The 19,689-nt window shown below is 45.7% G+C and overlaps 1 protein-coding gene across 1 annotated transcript; it reads right to left on the bottom strand.

The window, feature by feature from the left end:
- Window positions 1-58: 58 nt before the first annotated feature.
- On the bottom strand, window positions 59-19,251 carry LOC8030660 (leucine zipper transcription factor-like protein 1; the record flags this gene model as incomplete). Its single annotated transcript, XM_002402277.5, has 9 exons — window positions 59-725; window positions 891-994; window positions 9,043-9,147; window positions 9,228-9,299; window positions 11,945-12,031; window positions 12,100-12,165; window positions 12,233-12,368; window positions 18,833-19,027; window positions 19,115-19,251. Coding segments are annotated over 9 exons (924 nt in total), but the record flags the coding sequence as incomplete, so codon positions are not given.
- Window positions 19,252-19,689: the final 438 nt, after the last annotated feature.

Raw genomic sequence — 19,689 nt, 5'->3', positions numbered from 1 at the left:
ATTTATTTTACTATGAGGTACAAGTAACAATACCTAGTCTACTTCAGTACTCGAGAAAAATAAACAATAAACAAGTGGAGCAGAGGACATCAGGTACATGTAACAGCAAGAAGCACAGTAAAATGACGAGCAGTAACATTATAATAACACATTTGTAAAAAGACTTGAAGAGACAAAATGGGGCAGTACAACAATGAACTCTTCAACAAACTGGGATGACTTTAAATAAGCCCCCACACAACCAGTGATTACAGGATTTCTGAGCAGTTTGCTGCTCTTTTATCAAGCAGCTGTTACTGGCTGTTGTAAACTTCCCCCAATTCTCGTCATATATCACAGGCATATGCTCCATCACCTGAGTTTCCAACAGCTGTTGTAGCTCTGCTTTTGACTAGCTTTGTTTCCAAGTAATATGCAAACAACCAACACTTTTGCCATCTTTTCGGTGTTGCTACAAGCACTCCTATAAGTTCTATTTGCGATAATTATCTTGTTTCCCATGTGCTTGTGCAGCAGAGTAATATATTATCTAGTAGTGCTCTATCATATCAATTTCAATGTGGTATCTTGCTAGCTGGGTCTCAAGCCATGACAAAATTTGCACTCTGTTAGAAAGTTCAGCAGAAAATGCTGAAAAATCCTGAGCTTCCAAATAAATATACCTCTCCACTAGATTGTCGTATCAGCTCGGTGAGGCACCTCCTTACGAGTCCCCAGTTTGAAACCTGATGGAAGACAAAACTTGTGTATCAAAATTTCTCTCTTACAAAATGGGAAATAAACATTGGCACATGTAAAGATAGTGCAATAAAGCAAACACAAACCAGTGCATGAAGTGATGCATTGTGTGCTGGTCATAGCTGCTGGTATCTGTAGACGAAGGAACTTACGTAGCCAATGCACTGCGGAGCTCCTTGATTTGATCATTCTTGGTTGAAAGCATTTTCTTCATGTTGGTATATGCCGCAGTTTGACTGAATTTTTTCTCTAGCTCCTAAGAAAAACAAACACAAGTTGATATTACTGAGAAAAGGCTTTCCCGCATAAGTGCTTGTGCGTAGTGGAAGAACCACATCAGGGGTCTGAGCTCGCACTTGCGTGTTTCAGAGAACTACAACTGGGGTATAGTACTTCCATGAAGATGCAAAGCTCCACCTTGAAAGTCAAAAAGTTTATCCACTAGCCTATGATTTTGTTAATGAAATATTCATTGAAAATATATAAAAGCAAAGTGGTGCTGGTGCAGTGGAACTCACAATTTAATAACATGCTTTTTTTCTTTTTTGTAACATGTAATGTAATTTTATAAGGTAACATTATTAGGATACTGAACTGGACACATATCAACCAGTGTTGCAGAGTTGCCATTCCAAAGTTGGAATGATTCCGAAATCATTCCACATTTTCGCGACCCCGGAATTGGAATGCAATGGCGGCAGTGCTGGGGGAATGGAATGGGAATGGAATTAGGTGCCTTTTGCCCGGAATGGAATGGGAATGGAATGGGGCTCCGCTCTTATGCGAACTTTGTTGATTATCATCTAGGGCCTACGGGCTGATGGCACAATTCGCTAGCGCATGAAAGCTGCTCTTGAAACAGCATCACTGCAATAGAGGTGACTGACGGCGTGATTGTCTCACTGGCTTATGCTCCTTCAAGGAGGAAAATGGCATGCCCTCAGTGAAGCAACCAAAACTGAATAGTTGTAGACGGTCAAGGCGTCGTTTCTGGTGCCGCAAGACATGACAAAGTGGATGTTGTAATCATGCAAGATTAGCATGTAGCTTTTAACCAGGGTGTTGGACTGAACCCGGACCAGAAACGGGAGCATAACCGTTATTTTTAATTCATCCGGAAGAAAAATGTAAATGAAATCAAACACGTGATATTGAACCCAAACCAAAAAAGAACCGTAATCTCATGTGGTGGTTACAAGTTCATGGGAAATGGTTCGGCGTAATAAATTTTGAGCCAGGCATTTTTGCCAGTGGCGGTGCAAAGTCAATTAAATGTTTGCAACGGGGGTGTCAGCGGCTAAGTTTTAACTAGACAAACGGCAACAACAACATGGAGACAGCTCAATAACAATGAAACAAAAAGTATATTTCACATCGTGCAGTATGAATTCGCCTCGGGGAGTTGGTGTGGAAAGCTTTTTTTTTTTTTTGTATGTGTGTATTTTTTTTTTGCTGGTAAGCAATATTTTTTAAGAAAGAAGAAGGCAAACATAGAAATCAAAATAAAAACAAAAAGTTGACGGCTGTCGACGTGTTCGTTCTGCCATGGCGAAATCTGGAGGCACCAAGAGGCGAAGCCGCAACAAGCGAGACTACGGCGCCGGTCGCTGGGACACCAGTCGCCCAGAGTCCTGGGCGCTGCTCGAAGAAACAATTTTTTTGTATGTATGTGCGTATTCTAAAAACAGCTAGTTACCCACTGTCTTTCTTATGTCCTTTTTTGTTTCAATCGTCTTTAGACCGGCCTACGTCTTATTTCTTCTCTTCAACTCAGTTGTTCGAGCAAGTCGTTCCGGCGAGCAATGTGGGTGATTTTCCCTTTTGATCTGGATGAGCATCGTACCGGCGTGCAGTCATGCCAGTACAGCATGATGCCCATTAAAGACTCCAGGCTAGCAGTTCTACTGCACTGGCTAAATTTTACATCTACAGCGGGTAAAAATGTTGCCATACTCTAGCAGACCAAATAACCAATGACTAAATTGTTTTGTTGGGGGTAGTTTGCAAGTATGGTGCGATTGGGAGCTGTCGGGAAAATAACACAAACGACAGGGACAAGGCGCTACGCCTTGTCCCTGTCGTTTGTGTTATTGTCTATTGTCCCTGTCTGTTTGCGCTTTTAAATCTTATACCTACCATGGACCAACTAGCCCAAACCAAAGTTTTAACAAACCAAAGTTTTAACAATCCAAACAGATTGCACTATTACCACAGGCCCGGTAGCGCATCCTCTACCCGGACATAGACTGAACTCTCCAAACGCTGCTTCGGTGCCCATTGGGGAAATCCTTAGGTACGCAAGTTCATAAAAATGAGAAGTCCGCAGCTTCACCGATAAAAAAATTGACTACCTTCCAGTCGTCGCCCACCCAAAGAAAGGGCAACCGGAATGGGGGACACTCATATATTCTACACAAAGAAAAAGAGATGGGTGAGATATTGGTAATGACCTTAGATAATGGGGTTCTGGTTTGAAAACTCCCAGTGTTTCCCAGTGTTCTGACCGTTCTGCTTCTGTATTCTGTTCTTTTACTGTATGATCATACCTTCCGGGCTTCACAATAAAGTTGTCTTCGTGTGTGATTCATACTTCTGAAAACCTACGAAGGATCAGTGTTGTATGAATTTTCATCTTTCCAAAGCTTTTTCCGAAAAATTCACAAGCGACATAGTGTACACGAAATGTTGCATATCTGAGGGTTGACAAAGAGAATGTAACATGTTTTGTATGTGTGTACAAAATTGCCAATAAAAAGCCTAAAATGCTTGTTTTGGCTATTTTGGCTACATATTTTTTAGGACTTTGGCTATATTTGGGCTACACCTCCTAGCCATTTGGCAGTTTTTTGGTGGGACCACTGGCTGGGATCATCTGGCAACAGTGGCTGTTCTACGCTGGACTGTAAACACCATCGTTCGGGCACTTCTCGGCGCGGCGTGATACAGTGGCCGATGAACACCGGTTTTTGCTGGCGCTTGTTGCGTTTGTCGACGTTGGAGTATAAACAGCCCTTAAGTGTGCCCCCCTTTTCCCTCCTGAGTCCACAAGACGAAAAGAGTTCTAGAATTAAAAGAAAAGTTCACAGTCTTGGCAGCCTTGTACTACACTACCTACACACAGCTGGACTGCTTTTTGACACAGATGTGTCCAGTGAACCGGTTTCCTTTATTGTCCTTGCAATAAGTTCTAGCCGTATACGCATAACGGGCGTCAGGAGCAGCGGCTGGATAGCGAACCATGCAATTTTTGCTAGCAGTTAAAAAAACTTTCTGCCGCCTGGTGGCATTTGTTGTATAGTCAACAATTACACTTCTCCACCTCATCCCTTTGGAAACAAAATCCCTCCATATCCTTTCTTGTTATAATTAGTAGCCCCCCCCCCCCCCTCTGCTTTTGTTTCCTGCGGCTCTCTGAACTCTCATTGTTATGTCTGCGGCTCTAACCCCCTGTAACTCTGGCCACCCCTGTTTTGGTGTTTTTGCGGAACCCAAATAAGTAATTGGATTGAATATGTTAAGAAATCGCAAGAATCGTGCAGCAAACGTAAAAGTTTATAGATAGAATTAGGAGAGTGTGTCTCCTTGTCTCCTTTTGCATTCGCATACCAAGAGGTAAAAGTTTGTTTCAAGGCAGGTTTCATAATATGGTGCTACAGTCCTTTTTGCTGTCACCATATACCGACTGCACTTTGTCAGCGTTTTTTTTTTTGTTGTTGCCGCAGTGCATGCTCCTAGCAGCGCACTAGTGGTGCTATTGTGCAAGTATCAAAGCAAAGAGCAAGGCAGCTTCTTGCGCCACGCACAAAGTAGACATTTTTAAGGCCTTATCTAACGAACAACACGCTAACCATGTATAAAAAAATGAAAGCCGCTTACAACTCCCTGTAACGCCGAATTAGAGCGCAGCTCTTGAGGAGGAGGAGGGAAGGGCACTGGGGGGGGAGGTTCAACTAACCAGGGGGGTCACGTGACCTTGGGGGTCACGTGACCCCCAAATACCGATGATGTCATCACTGACGTCACTGATGACGTCATCAGTGACGATGACAATGCAGATACCGATGACATCATTAGTGACGTCACTAATGACTTCACCAGTGATGATGACGATGACGATGCGAATGTCGGCTACGTCATCAGTGACGTCACTGATGACGTAATCAGTGATGATGACGATGACGATGCGGATGCCGGTGACGACATCAGTGACGTCACTGATGACGTCATCAGTGATGATGTCGATGACGATGCGGATGTCGGTAACGTCATCAGTGATGATTACGACGACGATGCGGATGCCGGTGACGTCATCAGTGATGATGACGATGACGATGTGGATGCCGGTGACGACATCAGTGATGATGATGATGACGATGCGGATGCCAGTGACGTCATCAGTGATGATGACGATGACGATGCGGATGCCGGTGACGTCATCAGTGATGATGACGATGACGATGCCGGTGACGTCATCAGTGATGATGACGATGACGATGTGGATGCCGGTGACGTCATCAGTGATGATGACGATGCGGATGCCGGTGACGTCATCAGTGATGATGACGATTACGATGTGGATGCCGGTGACGTCATCAGTGATGATGACGGTGACGATGCGGATGCCGGTGACGTCATCAGTGATGATGACGATGACGATGCGGATGCCCGTGACGTCATTAGTGACGTCACTGATGACGTCATCAGTGATGTGACGTCACTGATGACGTCATCAGTGATGATGACGATGCGGATGTCGGTAATGTCATCAGTGATGATGACGATGCGGATGCCGGTGACGTCATCAGTGATGAAGATGACGATGTGGATGCCGGTGACGTCATCAGTGATGATGACGATGCGGATGCCGGTGACGTCATCAGTGATGATGACGATGCGGATGCCGGTGACAACATCAGTGACGTCACTGATGACGTCATCAGTGATGATGACGATGACGATGCGGATGTCGGTAACGTCATCAGTGATGATGACGATGACGATGCGGATGCCGGTGACGTCATCAGTGATGATGACGATGTGGATGCCGGTGACGTCATCAGTGATGATGACGATGACGATGTGGATGCCGGTGACGTCATCAGTGATGATGACGATGTGGATGCCGGTGACGTCATCAGTGACGATGACGTCATCGGGGGTCACGCGACATCGGCGGGGGTCACGTGACCCCTCCTCGAGGTCACGTGACCTCGGGGAGGGGGTCACGTGACCTCAGGGGAGTCACGTGACCTCGGGGGGGTCACGTGTCCCCCCACGAGGTCCCGTGAACCCGGTAGGGGGCCCGCGCGGTGCATTATGGGAAATTTCCCATGATGCACCGCGCGGTTACGCCGACGGCGACGCCGACGCCGCTCAAGCCGGAAACGGGCCCCTAAGAGCTGTGCTCTAAAATGGGTGGTTTTAATTTTGGGCATCCGTCGCGACTCGCAAGCTTTTTACGCTTGATTGCGCGTTCAATGTCTAAAGTGACACCAGATGCCACAAAGTGCTTTGTGCAACCACCCTTTGGCTTAGTAGAATGAGTGCTTTGAGGAAGCTTTTGCATACTTTTGAAGTCGTCCCTGCATTTGATAACGTCAGCAGCTTTATGCTGCTTTATTACGGTAACACAATGTGGCTTCCAAAGGCCATTTTTTAGAGCGCAGCTCTTAGGGGCTCGTTCCCGGCTTGAGCGGCGTCGGCGTAACCAAGGTCACGTGACCCCCAAGGTTATGCCAAGGTCACCCCAAGATCATGTGACCCCCCCGAGGTCACGTGACCCCTCCCCCAAGGTCACGTGACCCCCCCCCTTCGAGGTCACGTGACTCCCCCGGAAGTCACGTGACACCCCCCCCGAGGTCACGTGACCTCCCCGATGACGTCATCGTCACTGATGACGTCACCGGCATCCGCATTATCATCATCACTGATGACGTCACCGGCATCCGCATCGTCATCATCACTGATGACGTCATCAGTGACGTCACTGATGACGTCTCCGGCATCCGCATCGTCATCATCACTGATGACGTCATCAGTGACGTCACTGATGACGTCTCCGGCATCCGCATCGTCATCGCCATCATCACTGATGACGTCATCAGTGACGTCACTGATGACGGCACCGGCATCCGCATCGTCATCACCACGGATGACGTCATCAGTGACGTCACTGATGACGTCATCGGAATCCGCATCGTCATCATCACTGATGACGTCATCAGTGACGTCACTGATGGCATCATCGGCCTCGTCACGTGACCCCCAAGGTCACGTGACCCCCCAGGTCACTTGACCCCCCCCCCCCCGCAAGAACTGCACTCTAATTCGGTGTTACAGGGAGTTGTAAACGGCTTTCACTTTTTACAATTAGGAATTAGGAGTGGAATCATGGATTTCAGCCATTCCAGGAGTGGAAATGGGCCCAGTGTGTCATTCCGAGGAGTTGAAAGGAATGGAATTGTGGGAACCTCGAATTCCCCTGAATTGGAACGAAACAAGGGTGCCCATTTTACAACACTGATATCAATACAAGCATTGCATTACATAAAAGTTTCTGGGAACACCTATATTTTGTGCCATTTCCGCCATTTCCGCTCCGTGTAAGCTGTCGCAATTATGCGCGAGAGTTGCCGATAAGAAGGACAAAGGCCCCGCCTGCTCGGTGAAGCATGAGCATCAATATGTTATTTGCAAGGTGGGAGTTGTTTACACGATTCCACTAACGTGCGGGAAAGCCTCCGTCGGACAGACGGGCAGATGTGTTAATCACAGATTGCGGGAGCATGACTTGTCGTTGCGATCTGTGGTTGGAGCTGTAGGGGGGCATTTGCCATTGCATTGTCATAGTTGTGGGTGCAAACCTATCTTCAGTAAGACTAGTATCATTGGCAAAGGTAGGGAAAGAGTGAATAGAGAAATTTTAGAGGCGCATGCAATCATCAAAGCCGGCGCGAACTGCGTAAGCCAAACGTCACTGGGCCTGAGTAGCAAAGAGATGTTTTTTTGGACACGTGGTGAATTTGTCATGTGACGTGGGCGGAGTTGCTGTTTTCTTTGTTTTGTTTCCTTGTGATTAAATTTCAGTTGAGAGTCAGCGCTTGTCCTGTCTGCACTTCCTCTAGTCCCCGTTTTCTGCGCGCTGTTTGCCTTTTCGTCTATATTTTTTTCAACGGCAGTCAGAGCACAGAACTTAGCAGGCCCATAATGTTGTGGCCCCTGGAACGGGGACGTACACCAGATTTCTGGCAGAGGGTAACAATAAAGATATTCACTGTGGTATGAGATTGTTTTAGAGCGCAGCTCTTAGGGGCCCGTTCCCGGCTTGAGCGGCGTCGGCGTAACCAAGGTCATCCCAAGGTCACGGGGCCCCCAAGGTCATCCCAAGGTCACGTGACCCCCAAGGTCACCCCAAAGTCACATGACACCCAAAGTCACGTGACCCCCCCCCCCGAGGTCACGTGACCCCCCCAAGTCACGTGACACCCCCCAGGTCACGTGACCACCCCCAGGGTCACGTGACCCCCGCCGAGGTCACGTGACCTCCCCGATGACGTCATCGTCACTGATGACGTCACCGGCATCCGCATCGTCATCATCACTGATGACGTCATCAGTGATGATGACGATGACGATGCGGATGCCGGTGACGACATCAGTGACGATGACGTCATCGGGGAGGTCACCTGACCTGGGGGTGTCACGTGACTTCGGGGGGCATCCGCATCGTCATCATCACAGATGACGTCATCAGTGACGTCACCGACATCCGCATCATCATCTCTGATGACGTCATCGGAGTCCGCATCGTCATCGTCACTGATGACGTCATCAGTGACGTCACTGATGACATCATCGGCATGGTTACGTGACCCCCCAAGGTCACGTGACCCCCCCCCCCCCCAGATCACTTCACCCCCCAGTACCCTTCCCTCCTCCTCCTCAAGAGCTGCGCTCTAATTCGGTGTTACACGGAGTTGTAAACGGCTTTCACTTTTTATGGCACTGTCACATAGAAAAACAAGCTTTGCATGGCACAAATTAAACCATCTGCTGATTTGTACCAGTGCAGAATGTACAACACATGCCCATTATGCTTTAACAACAGGAGAAGGTGCACGACATGAGCGTGCACTTTCTCCCACCACTGTCAAACAATTGCTGTGGGACATGCTGCAGAAGTCATACCAATACAGTCCATTAAGTTGGACCATTTTGCAACACCTTGTCTGCAAACTTTCACGCCTCTCACAAATAGTCTGCTATCAAGAGAGGCAAGAGTTTCAAACCAAAGCTGACACAAACCTTTTCAGCCAGATCTAGCTGTGCTTGCACTTCAAGCAGCTTATGCTTCGTAAGTGTTAGATCAGATTCCAAGTTTTGCTGCGACTCGCTGCTCTTGCGGAGGCTCTGGAAGAATGAACTAGCAGGGTTAATATGTAAGCTTGGTACAGCAAAAGATAGATATGCAAATGGTAAAGACCACTTGCCTCCTCCATCTCAAGTTTCACTTTCATCATCTGGTCTTCAATAAATTCTGTAGATGCATCTAGCTTTTTTTCCTATAGGAGAAAGGCTATGGTAAATTTATATGTTCACAAGATAAATCTGTGTCACCATCACATTAGCAGTTCAAGCTGTGGGTTCATACAAACAAAAGATATTCAACATAACTGTAAGAAAAGAACACATTTTACATAAATGCAACATTATTTTAAAAAATCCGCCAAGAACACATCTTTAGGCAATCTATGTATATTCCATTCTCCAACAGTACTCAGGAAAAAAACAAAGAATGTAAAATTATCAGCACACTTTTGCCCTTCTATTTCAAATTTCACTTTTGTCATCTGGTCTTAATTTCATAAATTCTGCAGACCAACAAAAGAATTGTCAATGTAAGTGGAATATTAAAATCATTTTACATCAAATACAACCTTTAGTATTCATGAAGAACACATCTTTAGACAAGTTATTCCATTTCTCAATAGTTCTGAAGAAAGAGCAGCGCTACCGCAGCCGGCTTCCCTTGCGGAGCTGGTGAAGGGCAGAGGGATTAATATCACTGGCGCTCCTTCCCCGGTTAGTTCCCGTTTCTTGCCCGCAGCTGGCATCACTTGCAGTGTCGGTGGAAGTCGGAGAGATCGACATCACTGGCAATCCTTGCCCGGTTAGTTTCCATTTCAAGCCGTGTATGAGTAACATTTCTCGCCCGTAGCGCCCACTATGAATTCTTTAATCCATATTCCACGGCGCAACTATACTGTGTTCATGTCAAACTTCAATTCTCCAAATACAATATGCCCTCAAATACAAAAATTTTAAGTGTTTTTAGTTAATTAGCTAATTTATTAAACAATTTTGCCTCTTCTCTAGTGGCTGCTATGGCCACCAACTTAGCCCTTCTAGAACCCTAATGCAGGTTCCCTGCCGGCCTTGAATTCTAAACCGACAAAAAAATACACCCTTTATATGGACAGCACAAGCGAATCTAATACTGTAAAATGAGCCAAAAAAATCTGCATTTTAAACTTTCACCGAATGTGCACTGAGCAGGTCAGTTTGACCTTGTGAAATTTTAAGGCATATTTTTCTTCCTGTAAGAAATGAGAGCAACAAACTTGCCAAAGTCAATGTCGGGGGCATTTGCAGGTGACCAAGTTAGCAACACTACTAACGTGTGGTGCCACCTTCCGATAACTGCAGCAAGCAGACAACAAAGTGCGTTGTCTGCTTGCTGCACCTATCGGGAGATGGCACCACAAGATAATGGCATCACTAACTCAGTCATTTACCAATGCACCCAATGTTGACTTTGGCAAGAGACTATGCCTTAAAATTTCGCACGGTAACACTGACCTGTTCAGTACACATTCGGTGAAAGTTTGTGCTATCTATGTGCAAAAGTTGATTCTTCCGGCTTGTTTTACAGCGTCAGATCTGTTTGTGCCACCCTGTACATACCAGAGTGCATCGCTGCTAGTCTCATCTGATAGTCAAAACAAATACAAGAAAAAAGTGCCAATTATTTCTTTTAGAACTGTTATTTTCCTTCATCATACCATTGCACTTAACTCTCTCAATTCTTTGGCTTGCGCTTGTATGTCCATTGGTGAACTAGTAGTGCTGCTACCACAGCCTTATGATCAGAAATGTCTGCTAACACACAAACATTGTCAATGGATCCCAGTAAGTTAAATACCAAATCTAAACTATTTGAAAGCTGTTTCCCTCAATGAAGTATGGAAACGTTCAACCTAAATTAAGGAGACAAAAATCTCATCACAAAAGAAAGTGCCCTCTAGAGGCTACAAGGGTTGTATACATAAGTTCTTCTAAATGTTTGCTTCCCTCCATTTAGGGACAATAAAAGCTACCCACTGACAGTCTGTAGCTGCCAATGCAATGTAAGTTCTCCCCACCTTGCCAACATATAATGTAACCTAGTAGGCTGGTGTATAACACATAGAACAAGCTAGAACAAAATGACGCTACAGTTACAGTGGCATGTAGCCTTTAAAGGGGCACTGACACCCCAAAGGTCGTATTTATTTTTATTGTCTAAAACGATGTAAGTTGCAGTCATAGACACGCAAAAAAAAACGCACCGCGAAAAAAAATTTTCCCGGGCCCGCGCGCGCCTTTTTATTTTTGGCGTTTGATTTTCCCGCCTCTCGCCTCCTCGCTTCTTTTGATCGGTGACGTCAAGAATCAGGAAATTTAGAAGCTTTGTAGGCGACATCTCTATAACATTTAATTACGGCAATCCTAAAACATGTTTTTTAACACAATTGCGAACGCACTACGGCCCTTCTTTTTGAAATACCAAAAATCGGGAGTTCGTTGTGGTGCCGTCTCCTGGATTGGTATCCTCCAACGGAAAACAGGCGACACCGCTCAAAACCGGTCCGCCGCAACGAGCCGGCGCTCGCTCCTTTCCTCCTCGCTTTGGGTCGCCATGGCAACAGCAGGGAGTGGAGAAAAAAAAGTGGACTCTCAGGTCTCACCAATTTTTGACGTCAAGGCACCGGCGCCGATCGCGCGGGAACTTCGAATTCGGCATTTGGAAATTGTTTTTTTACTTCACGAATACTGAATTCCCAAATTTTAAATTTTGAGGGTAATGTCCCGGCATCGTTTTCGATCGTTTCGGATAATAAAAAAAAAATATGATTTTGATGTGTCAGTGCCCCTTTAAGTTACATACCCGCGTCTCGATGCTGTGCTTCAGTTCACTTTGCTTTTGCTTCAACTCTTCAACCAGTTCAGACTTCTGCTTGAGTACTTGAGACACCTGCAATAATTAACAAGGTTGAGTGCAGTTTCAATATTAAAACCAGCTAAGTGAAAAGTTCGACATACCTGGCCCTCAACGTCTTTCAGCCGGTTTCTTAGCATTACGTTTTCAGATTTCAGCCTGTTGATTTCCTGAAATAATGGTCCCCAAAGATCATTTGATAAAATGTCATAGCCACTGTATAATAAAATAGACTACCTTGTTTAAAAGCATTCCAGGTCCATGAGCATCTTCCAATGGGCTTAGCTTCGTGACTTTCGATGTTGAGATTTGAAGAGGCCTTCCTGAGGTTAGCTGGTGCTCTTCAAAGTCCCGTATTTTTTCAATGAGTGAACTGAAAGACACAAGAACTTATTAAAAAAAGCAGATACTTCTAATGTCAAACTAAAAGTTTAACAATAAAAAAGAGGGATCGGTGGCCAAATGTTTTAACGCACCACAGCTCAGAGTGCTCAGAGCGAAATCTCGTGATGTTGAATTCAGGGATCCTGGGTTCAATCCCCATACCTGCCTGTTTCGATCTGGATGAGCACAGTACCGGTGTGTATCCCTACTGCATGGTGCATGTTAAAGGCCCCAGGCTAGCGTTTGTACTGCATTGGCTAAATTTCTCAGGTTTACTACAGTTGATTGAACACCATTTCATTGAAACATGTTTCAGAGAACAAGCACGTTTTATCGAAGTTCGGTTTAGAGAAAGCGGAGCCAGAAGTTAGAAAAACTTTGTTTATCGAAAAAAACGCTGTTTAAAAAAAGGCTTCCCTGGTAAGCGCGTGTATCACTGGGGCATACGCTTAACTCACCCCAGTGATGAGCTCTAATGTAATGAGCCGCCGCAGCCACCGCCGCGGCAGTCTGTGGTGGCTCATTACAAAAATGTTGACTCACCTGAACCATCCGTACACACCGCTTAGCAGCGGCCGAATTCGCTAAAAGGAGGCTCATCGCCATTTTCTTTAAAGGGCAACTCCGCTCAATTCCGAAGATTTCGGAATAATGAGTGATTTCGAATTAAAAAGCCCTAGTAAAAGACACTACGTCGTTTGCTTCCCGAAAAATGGGATATATACTTTTAAATCTAATTTTAAACACGAGCGGAAATCGAAACCGAAACTCTGGCTCCGTCCGGCAACATTGGCCTCGGGCCGCCAAGTACATGGCCATCACGTGGTACGAGATGTCACGTGATCCTCGGCCCAACAACGGGCGGGATGGGGGCGGCGGGCGTGCGGCAGGCACGAGTGTCGTCTGCACCACACTCTTTGCCACGTTTTCGTGTCCATGGCATTCGACGACGTCTGCACAACTGCGGCATAAGTCTGCGACTCTGCGCACGTAATGTCCATAGTGTGGACGAAACTCCGAGAGGCAATAATCACAAACGGTGAGACGACGACGGTGGTTGTGACGCGGAAGACGGCGGTAACGGCGGGACCACGGCGGGCGGTTGATCTGCTCCCAAGAAGCGGGCTGCGCAGGCGCGTACGCCAATCACGTGAACACCGCTGAGCACCGAGAGGCAACGTTGCTGACGTCACGCGCTACGCTCGATCGGAGAAGTAAAAACAAGCAAAAGGGGGCCATGTTGGATGGATGGATGGATGGATGCTACTGGCTATACCCTTTGTATCGGGCGGTAGCTTGCGCCACCTAGCCTACGTCTAATAAAGACAAACATTTGATTCCCCCGCCCTTCTAAGCCAATTTTCTCTCTCCCCCCCCCCCCCCCCCCCCCTCCTAACTATCACCAGGTAGCGCGGGATATCGCCAGGCTGACCTTTGGGGGATCGGGCAAAAAAACTAAAAACATCACCCCCCGCCTCTTCCCCCCGGCGAGGGAGTCGCCAATTTTCCTCTGGTCAAACTTTGTCGGCGTTACCCCTGCACCCAACCCACTGGGGGACAGGGTTGAGACTTTGGGCCTGAGCCACGCGGGAGGGAGTCCCAATTTTCCTCTGTCCCGCCTGTCCCCAGCTGTGCTAGTTAGTTGTGCATCATTCAATTTTCCCTAGATAATTTCCACCAATCTTCTAACCGCCTCTTTGTTATTGTGATCCTCTTCTCCTCCGTCCTTCCATCGTCGCCAGCAAAGCCCAGGGCCCCGGCCAAACCCGTCACACCCTCAGGAGGGGCAGGACGAAGCCTCGTGCACCTTAAAACTAGGTGCTCAAGTGTCTCACTCTCATCACGGCATGCAGCGCATAATGTGTCTATCTCCAGAAATTTAGCCCTATACGTCTTCGTCCTCAAAACTCCCGTTCTCGCCTCGAAAAGTAAAGAACTTCCCAGCGAGTTGTCAAACACATTTCCCTTTCGTATGTCCTTTTTTTGTGACCTGTAAACCGTTAGAGTCGATTTTTCCTGCATTCTTCCCTCCCACATTTTCCTCTCTGCCTCTTTCACTCCCTTTTTCACTGAAGTAGTCTGCTCAGCCCCATCATTAGTGAGTAGGTATTTAAATGTAAGCTTTCGGGTTCGATTTGTCCATTTTGTGTTTATGCTTTTCATGTATAAATACTTGTACACCTTACGTGCCCATCTCGTATCATCCATTTCAGTCAACCTTTGTTCAAATTTCAACTTACTGATTGCTTCCCTGCTCTCAAAAGACGACCAGCCCATGTCCCCCTGTACTCCCTCATTTGGTGTGTTTCCATGTGCTCCCAGTGCCAATCTGCCTACGCTTCTTTGCCGAATTTCTAATCCTGATTGAACCTCTGATTTCATGCAGAGCACCCCATTGCCGCTAGCGCCAACATTGGCGCTTAGCTCAATGTTGGCTCCGCCCATGCCGTAGCCTTGACTGCGCTGTTGGTTGCGCCTGAATTCGCCAGCTCGAGTCAGCCGATTTCGGCAACTTGGCGAGTTGCAAAGTTTGCCGGACCGTTTAAGAAACATTTAGACAGAACTGCGTCTTAAGATTTCACGTGTGGTCTTCCTAGGAGATACTGAAGAGGACTGGATTGTTTTTTCAAAACCAAAAATGAAGCGGAGTTGCCCTTTAAACTGGCAAGAAAAGATGACAAAGCAGTGAAGGACCACCGCAGACTGACCACCGAGTCCAAAAATCCAAAAGGGAGTACTAAGTTTTCTTTTCGTTTATTTTGTTTGCCCTTACTATCTTTCACGAATATTTGCAACTCCATAGGAAGCAATGCCATCCAGTAGAAAAGATGTGATGGAGAGAAGGGCCTCCCAGTGTGCAGCAAAAACTGGTGTGGTGCACAGTCAAAATGTGAAACAGAAGAAAGGAGTTAACCCCTTAACCGTTTTGGAAAACCCTAGCTCGTCAACTTGGAGCCGTTCCCAAACCGTTCAGGACGAGTACAGCTTGTCTCATCTGCCTTCCAGGCTCACTCAGGGCTTAGCTTGAAGCTTTGCCAACAAATGGCAGCACTGTTGTTGTTTTTTTTTTTTTTGTTTTTTTTTCTTCATGTTGTTTGTTGTTAGAAACTTGATTTTGAAGGCACTAAATGTAATTTGAAAAACAACAATTAAGCAGTTGAGGGTCAGAAATTTCTCAAAACTAAAAACGGTTAAGTGCATGCCATATTGGGGTTGCAAATAACGTAGGAATTCATATGTATGTGGCAGTATGCAATATGTCAATTAACCATTTTTTTAATTACTGGTGCTACCAATGAGCATTAAGGATTTGGGCTACCTTTGATGTGATACGCACTGCCACGACATCAAATTTAGCACAAGTTCATTTAGCTGCTTTTACTTTTATTCCCACAGTAATAGACAATAGGTGAAACTGTTTGGTGGTCTGGCAGCCCTGTGCATGCGGCCATCTTGGTAGCATCAAGTATCTTGAGTTTAGGTTTCTCAGCATTTCCAGGTCTTGGATGCTCTGCCACTAAGCTGAAATTCGAAAATTTTATTGTTTTCTGACTTCCGATAACCGAACATGGACAAAGGACTAGGCTGTCATGCCTTTCATCTCTGAGGACATATCTAATTCTTTTTTCAATGCGAATACTCACAAAGTCGTACTGTTTAGCGGTAGACTGCTTTAGGCCAATACATGCAACTCAAGTTTAGTTTCTTTTTTTTCTAGTTGTTACTGGCGAAAGCTTTTTTTGATGAAAAGCTCTATGTTCTTCTAAATGAAACTGTCCCATGGGCAACATTTTTCAGGCATTGAAAAGAGCTCAAATTGGTTTCAGATAGCATTGACCTCAAGCAGTTGGCAGATGTTGCGCTATTAATGAAGATTTGTTCAACCCTCGTAGAATAACTGCACTGACTTTCTTAAAACAACTCCCCAAACTTCTTTGCACTAAACAAAATTTTTACCTCGGCTGTGACAAAAAGAAAAAAGAGAGAAAAAAAAAGAAAAGGAGATTGTGAAATGAGGTTTGCACTGCCCGTGCTACTCCATTCAACGTCTCTGTGAGTGTTCAGCAAAAAGACACGTCGTCTGTGTCTGCTGTGTTCTCTATTCTACATGGCCGTGCTTTAAATCTTCAAGGATATTATATCAGCAAATTCTCCTGTTTAGTTTAAGAGGTGCTTTACAAACCTCGTTAGCCACAACCAGATCAAGTGTATAGAAATCGCTGCAAAGCAATGAGATTGTTTCTGGCTTTCCAAAATAATTATTTTTTTTTTTAAATATATGACATTAAATTGAGGGCTCTGTGGTGCTTTCAGCTTTTGTTGTTTGCTGTTAACCATAAGCATCTTCAAATATGGTTCGTGCCATAGTCTTGCTTGTATACATTGAGCTGCTTGTGCAGCAAGAAAAATGCAGGCTGACACCACAACGTGCATAAAAGAAGAAAACTGTTCAGAAAATAATTTGGTACAATTTTGTGAAAAGATTAGGGTGCAGTTCAATAGGTGTAAATGGCTTGACGCTGCACGATAACAACCGCATGTTTGTTTGCGTTGTCACCAATTGTTTTTGTCAAAAGCTGCATCTCAATAATGAATAAAAATTAAAACACAATTGTGAACCCTGTTTTTGTTTGCATTCAGGTCACGCACAAATTTAATGTTTATCGCTGCATCCACAGTAGAATGCAGCCACACGTTTGGCATCGCATCTCTTGCACAAAGCGCGGTCGCTTGTTTACATGAGGCCTTTGTCGGTCGGTCGGGTGACTGGTTTCGTTTTCTCGCCGCTACCAAGATGGCAGACATAGTTCTCGGCACGCTACTAGATGGCACTCTACATTTCGCATATCGTCTATTACACTACCCAAGATAATGTAAACTTATTTATTCTGTTTACTATTTTTTTTGACTGTACAGCCTGGAGTTATTGGCACTGGTTTCGATCAAAATTCCCACATCTAACAGCTAAATGAACGCACGAAACACCCACTTGTGGCACGTGTCTCGCGCATTCACACAACAATATGGTTGTCGGTACATCCAAAAGTCGCAAAGCGCACATTGTATCAAGGGACTTTGAAGGAAAGCACCGCTTGCTGGGGGCCATGAGCTCAGGGCTTGTGTCCTGAGAGCAGGACCCCTCTGTGCAATGATTGCCACTGCGCAGGGACAGTAGATAACATTGTGCATGGCTAGAACCCAACTACCGACCTGCTGCTAAAGTAATCAGTGCTCTACTACGACGAGTCACTTTCCACTAGAGGGCAACTCCACTTCATTTTTGTTTGTGAAAAAACAATGCAGTCCTCTTCAGTATCACCTAGGAACAACACATGTAAAATATTATGACGTAGTTCTGTCTAAATGTTTCTTAAACGGTCCGGCAAACATTGAAACTCGTCAACTTGCCGAAATCGGCTGACTCGAAAGGGCGAATTGAGGCGCGACCAACAGTGCAGTCAAGGCTACGGCATGGGCAAAGCCAACATTAAGCTAAATGTCACCACCATGCTTCCTTTTGCTTGTCTTTACTTCTCTGGGCAAGCGTAACAGGTGACATCAGCAATGTTTAATCTTGGCGCGCCTGCGCAGTGTTATTCTTGGGAGCCGTCCGGCCGTTATTGCTGTCTTTCGCGTCACAAGCACCGTCGTCGTCTCACCGTTTGTGATTATCGTCTCTCGGAGTTTCGTCCACACTATGGACACTATGTGCGCAGACTTATGCCGCAGTTGTTCAGATGTCGTCAAATGCCGTAGACACCAAAACCTAGTGAAAAGTGTGGGGCACACGACACTTGCGCCTGGCCCACGCCCACCCCAATCTTACCCGTCGTTGCGTAGAGGATCACGTGACATCTCGTACCACGTGATAGCTATGTTCTTGGCGGCCTGTAGCCAATGTTGCCGGACGGAGCCTAAGTTTCAATTTCTGCTCGTGTTTAAAATTAGACTTAAAAATATATTCCATGTTTCACGAAGAAAGTGACATAGTGTCTTTTACTAGGGCTTGTTAATGCGAAATCACGGTTTATCCCTTGGAACTGAGCGGAGTTCACCTAGCTTTAAGGTCTCTCCCGATATGGAGCAGTCAGAGGAAGCTTAAATTTGTGCACTGACAATCTCAGAAGCTATGTTCTCTCTAGGGAGTTTTGCAAAATACCTGCCAGGGGGCGATGCTGTCCCTTATTAAAAATGTCAGCGGGACAGGGAAGGGAGGCCCCTTCTCTACCAAAAGAAGAAAGTGCAACTGTTGTTACATGTCTTGTTTTATCATCCGACAAATAAAATCGTGTTGGTGAGTTACAAGAATAAAAGAAAAGTGACTAAAATTTTTTTTTTCTTTTGTCCTTTACCGGAAAATTTGTAATTATTAGATGTGTTGTTGTATGGTACTTGGACGAAGGCCAAGAAAAAGGTGTTTGTTTTCAAAAAGTGCGGCAAAACTTCGCTCACCCATCTTCAAGTTCCGACACATCTGCCTGGAGTTGGAGGTGCCATTGTTCTGCTTGCTTGCAGAGTTGTCGCACGAGAATCACGTTGGCGTGCACCGCGTTGATGAGCTCGCTTTCCACCTCCGCGCGGATCACGGGGCAGAGATCGTCCAGGATCTGGTTCACTTCTTCCGCCGTGTACGTTTCGTCCAAGAGCCTGTGGCGCAGAGTTGATCGGATCGTTTCCATGACACCGGCCTCCACACAAATCAAAATAACGTTCGCCCATTTGAGCAAAGGTTACCTCGAGCTTTTCACGTCGTCAAAGCATCTGTCGATCACTTTCAACCTCTGTGCTCTTTGAGATTTCGCGAATTTCAAGTAGCTGACCACGACACTCTGGTGAGCATCACTGAGCTTCACTTCCTCAGCCTTCGCAAGGACAAAATAAATTATTATGTTTTAGGAGAGAGGCGAGAAAACAACGCGATTAGGATGTTATTCCAGTTTCGTTTTAAACCAGCAACATCGAAATTCCACTTACCATATTTACGATATTTACAGAGCTCCTTCGCAAACGCGTAAACGTCTTTCCTGCAGAGCACAAACGAAACCTGCTGGGAGCGTCGAGAGATGGCGCCAACTTTGCGCTAACTGGGGATGGATGGATAAATAATAATAGCTCTGCCTTTTATAACGGGCGATAGCTTCCGCTACCTAGCGACTTCTATAGATTCTTCTGAGGAAGACTAGTAATTTTTTGACAAAACATTAAAGCTATTGTAAAGCTATAAGTAATAAATACAATTTTATAAAATAATTCACGTAAATGTTTGCGAACAGTTGTGGCTAGAGTCTATTATAGACGGAACTATTTTT

This window comes from Ixodes scapularis, unplaced genomic scaffold (assembly GCF_016920785.2).
Source record: "Ixodes scapularis isolate PalLabHiFi unplaced genomic scaffold, ASM1692078v2 PGA_scaffold0__279_contigs__length_252992795, whole genome shotgun sequence".
Classification (NCBI taxonomy): Eukaryota; Metazoa; Arthropoda; class Arachnida; order Ixodida; family Ixodidae; genus Ixodes; species Ixodes scapularis.
This window is presented reverse-complemented; position numbering and strand designations above follow the sequence as displayed.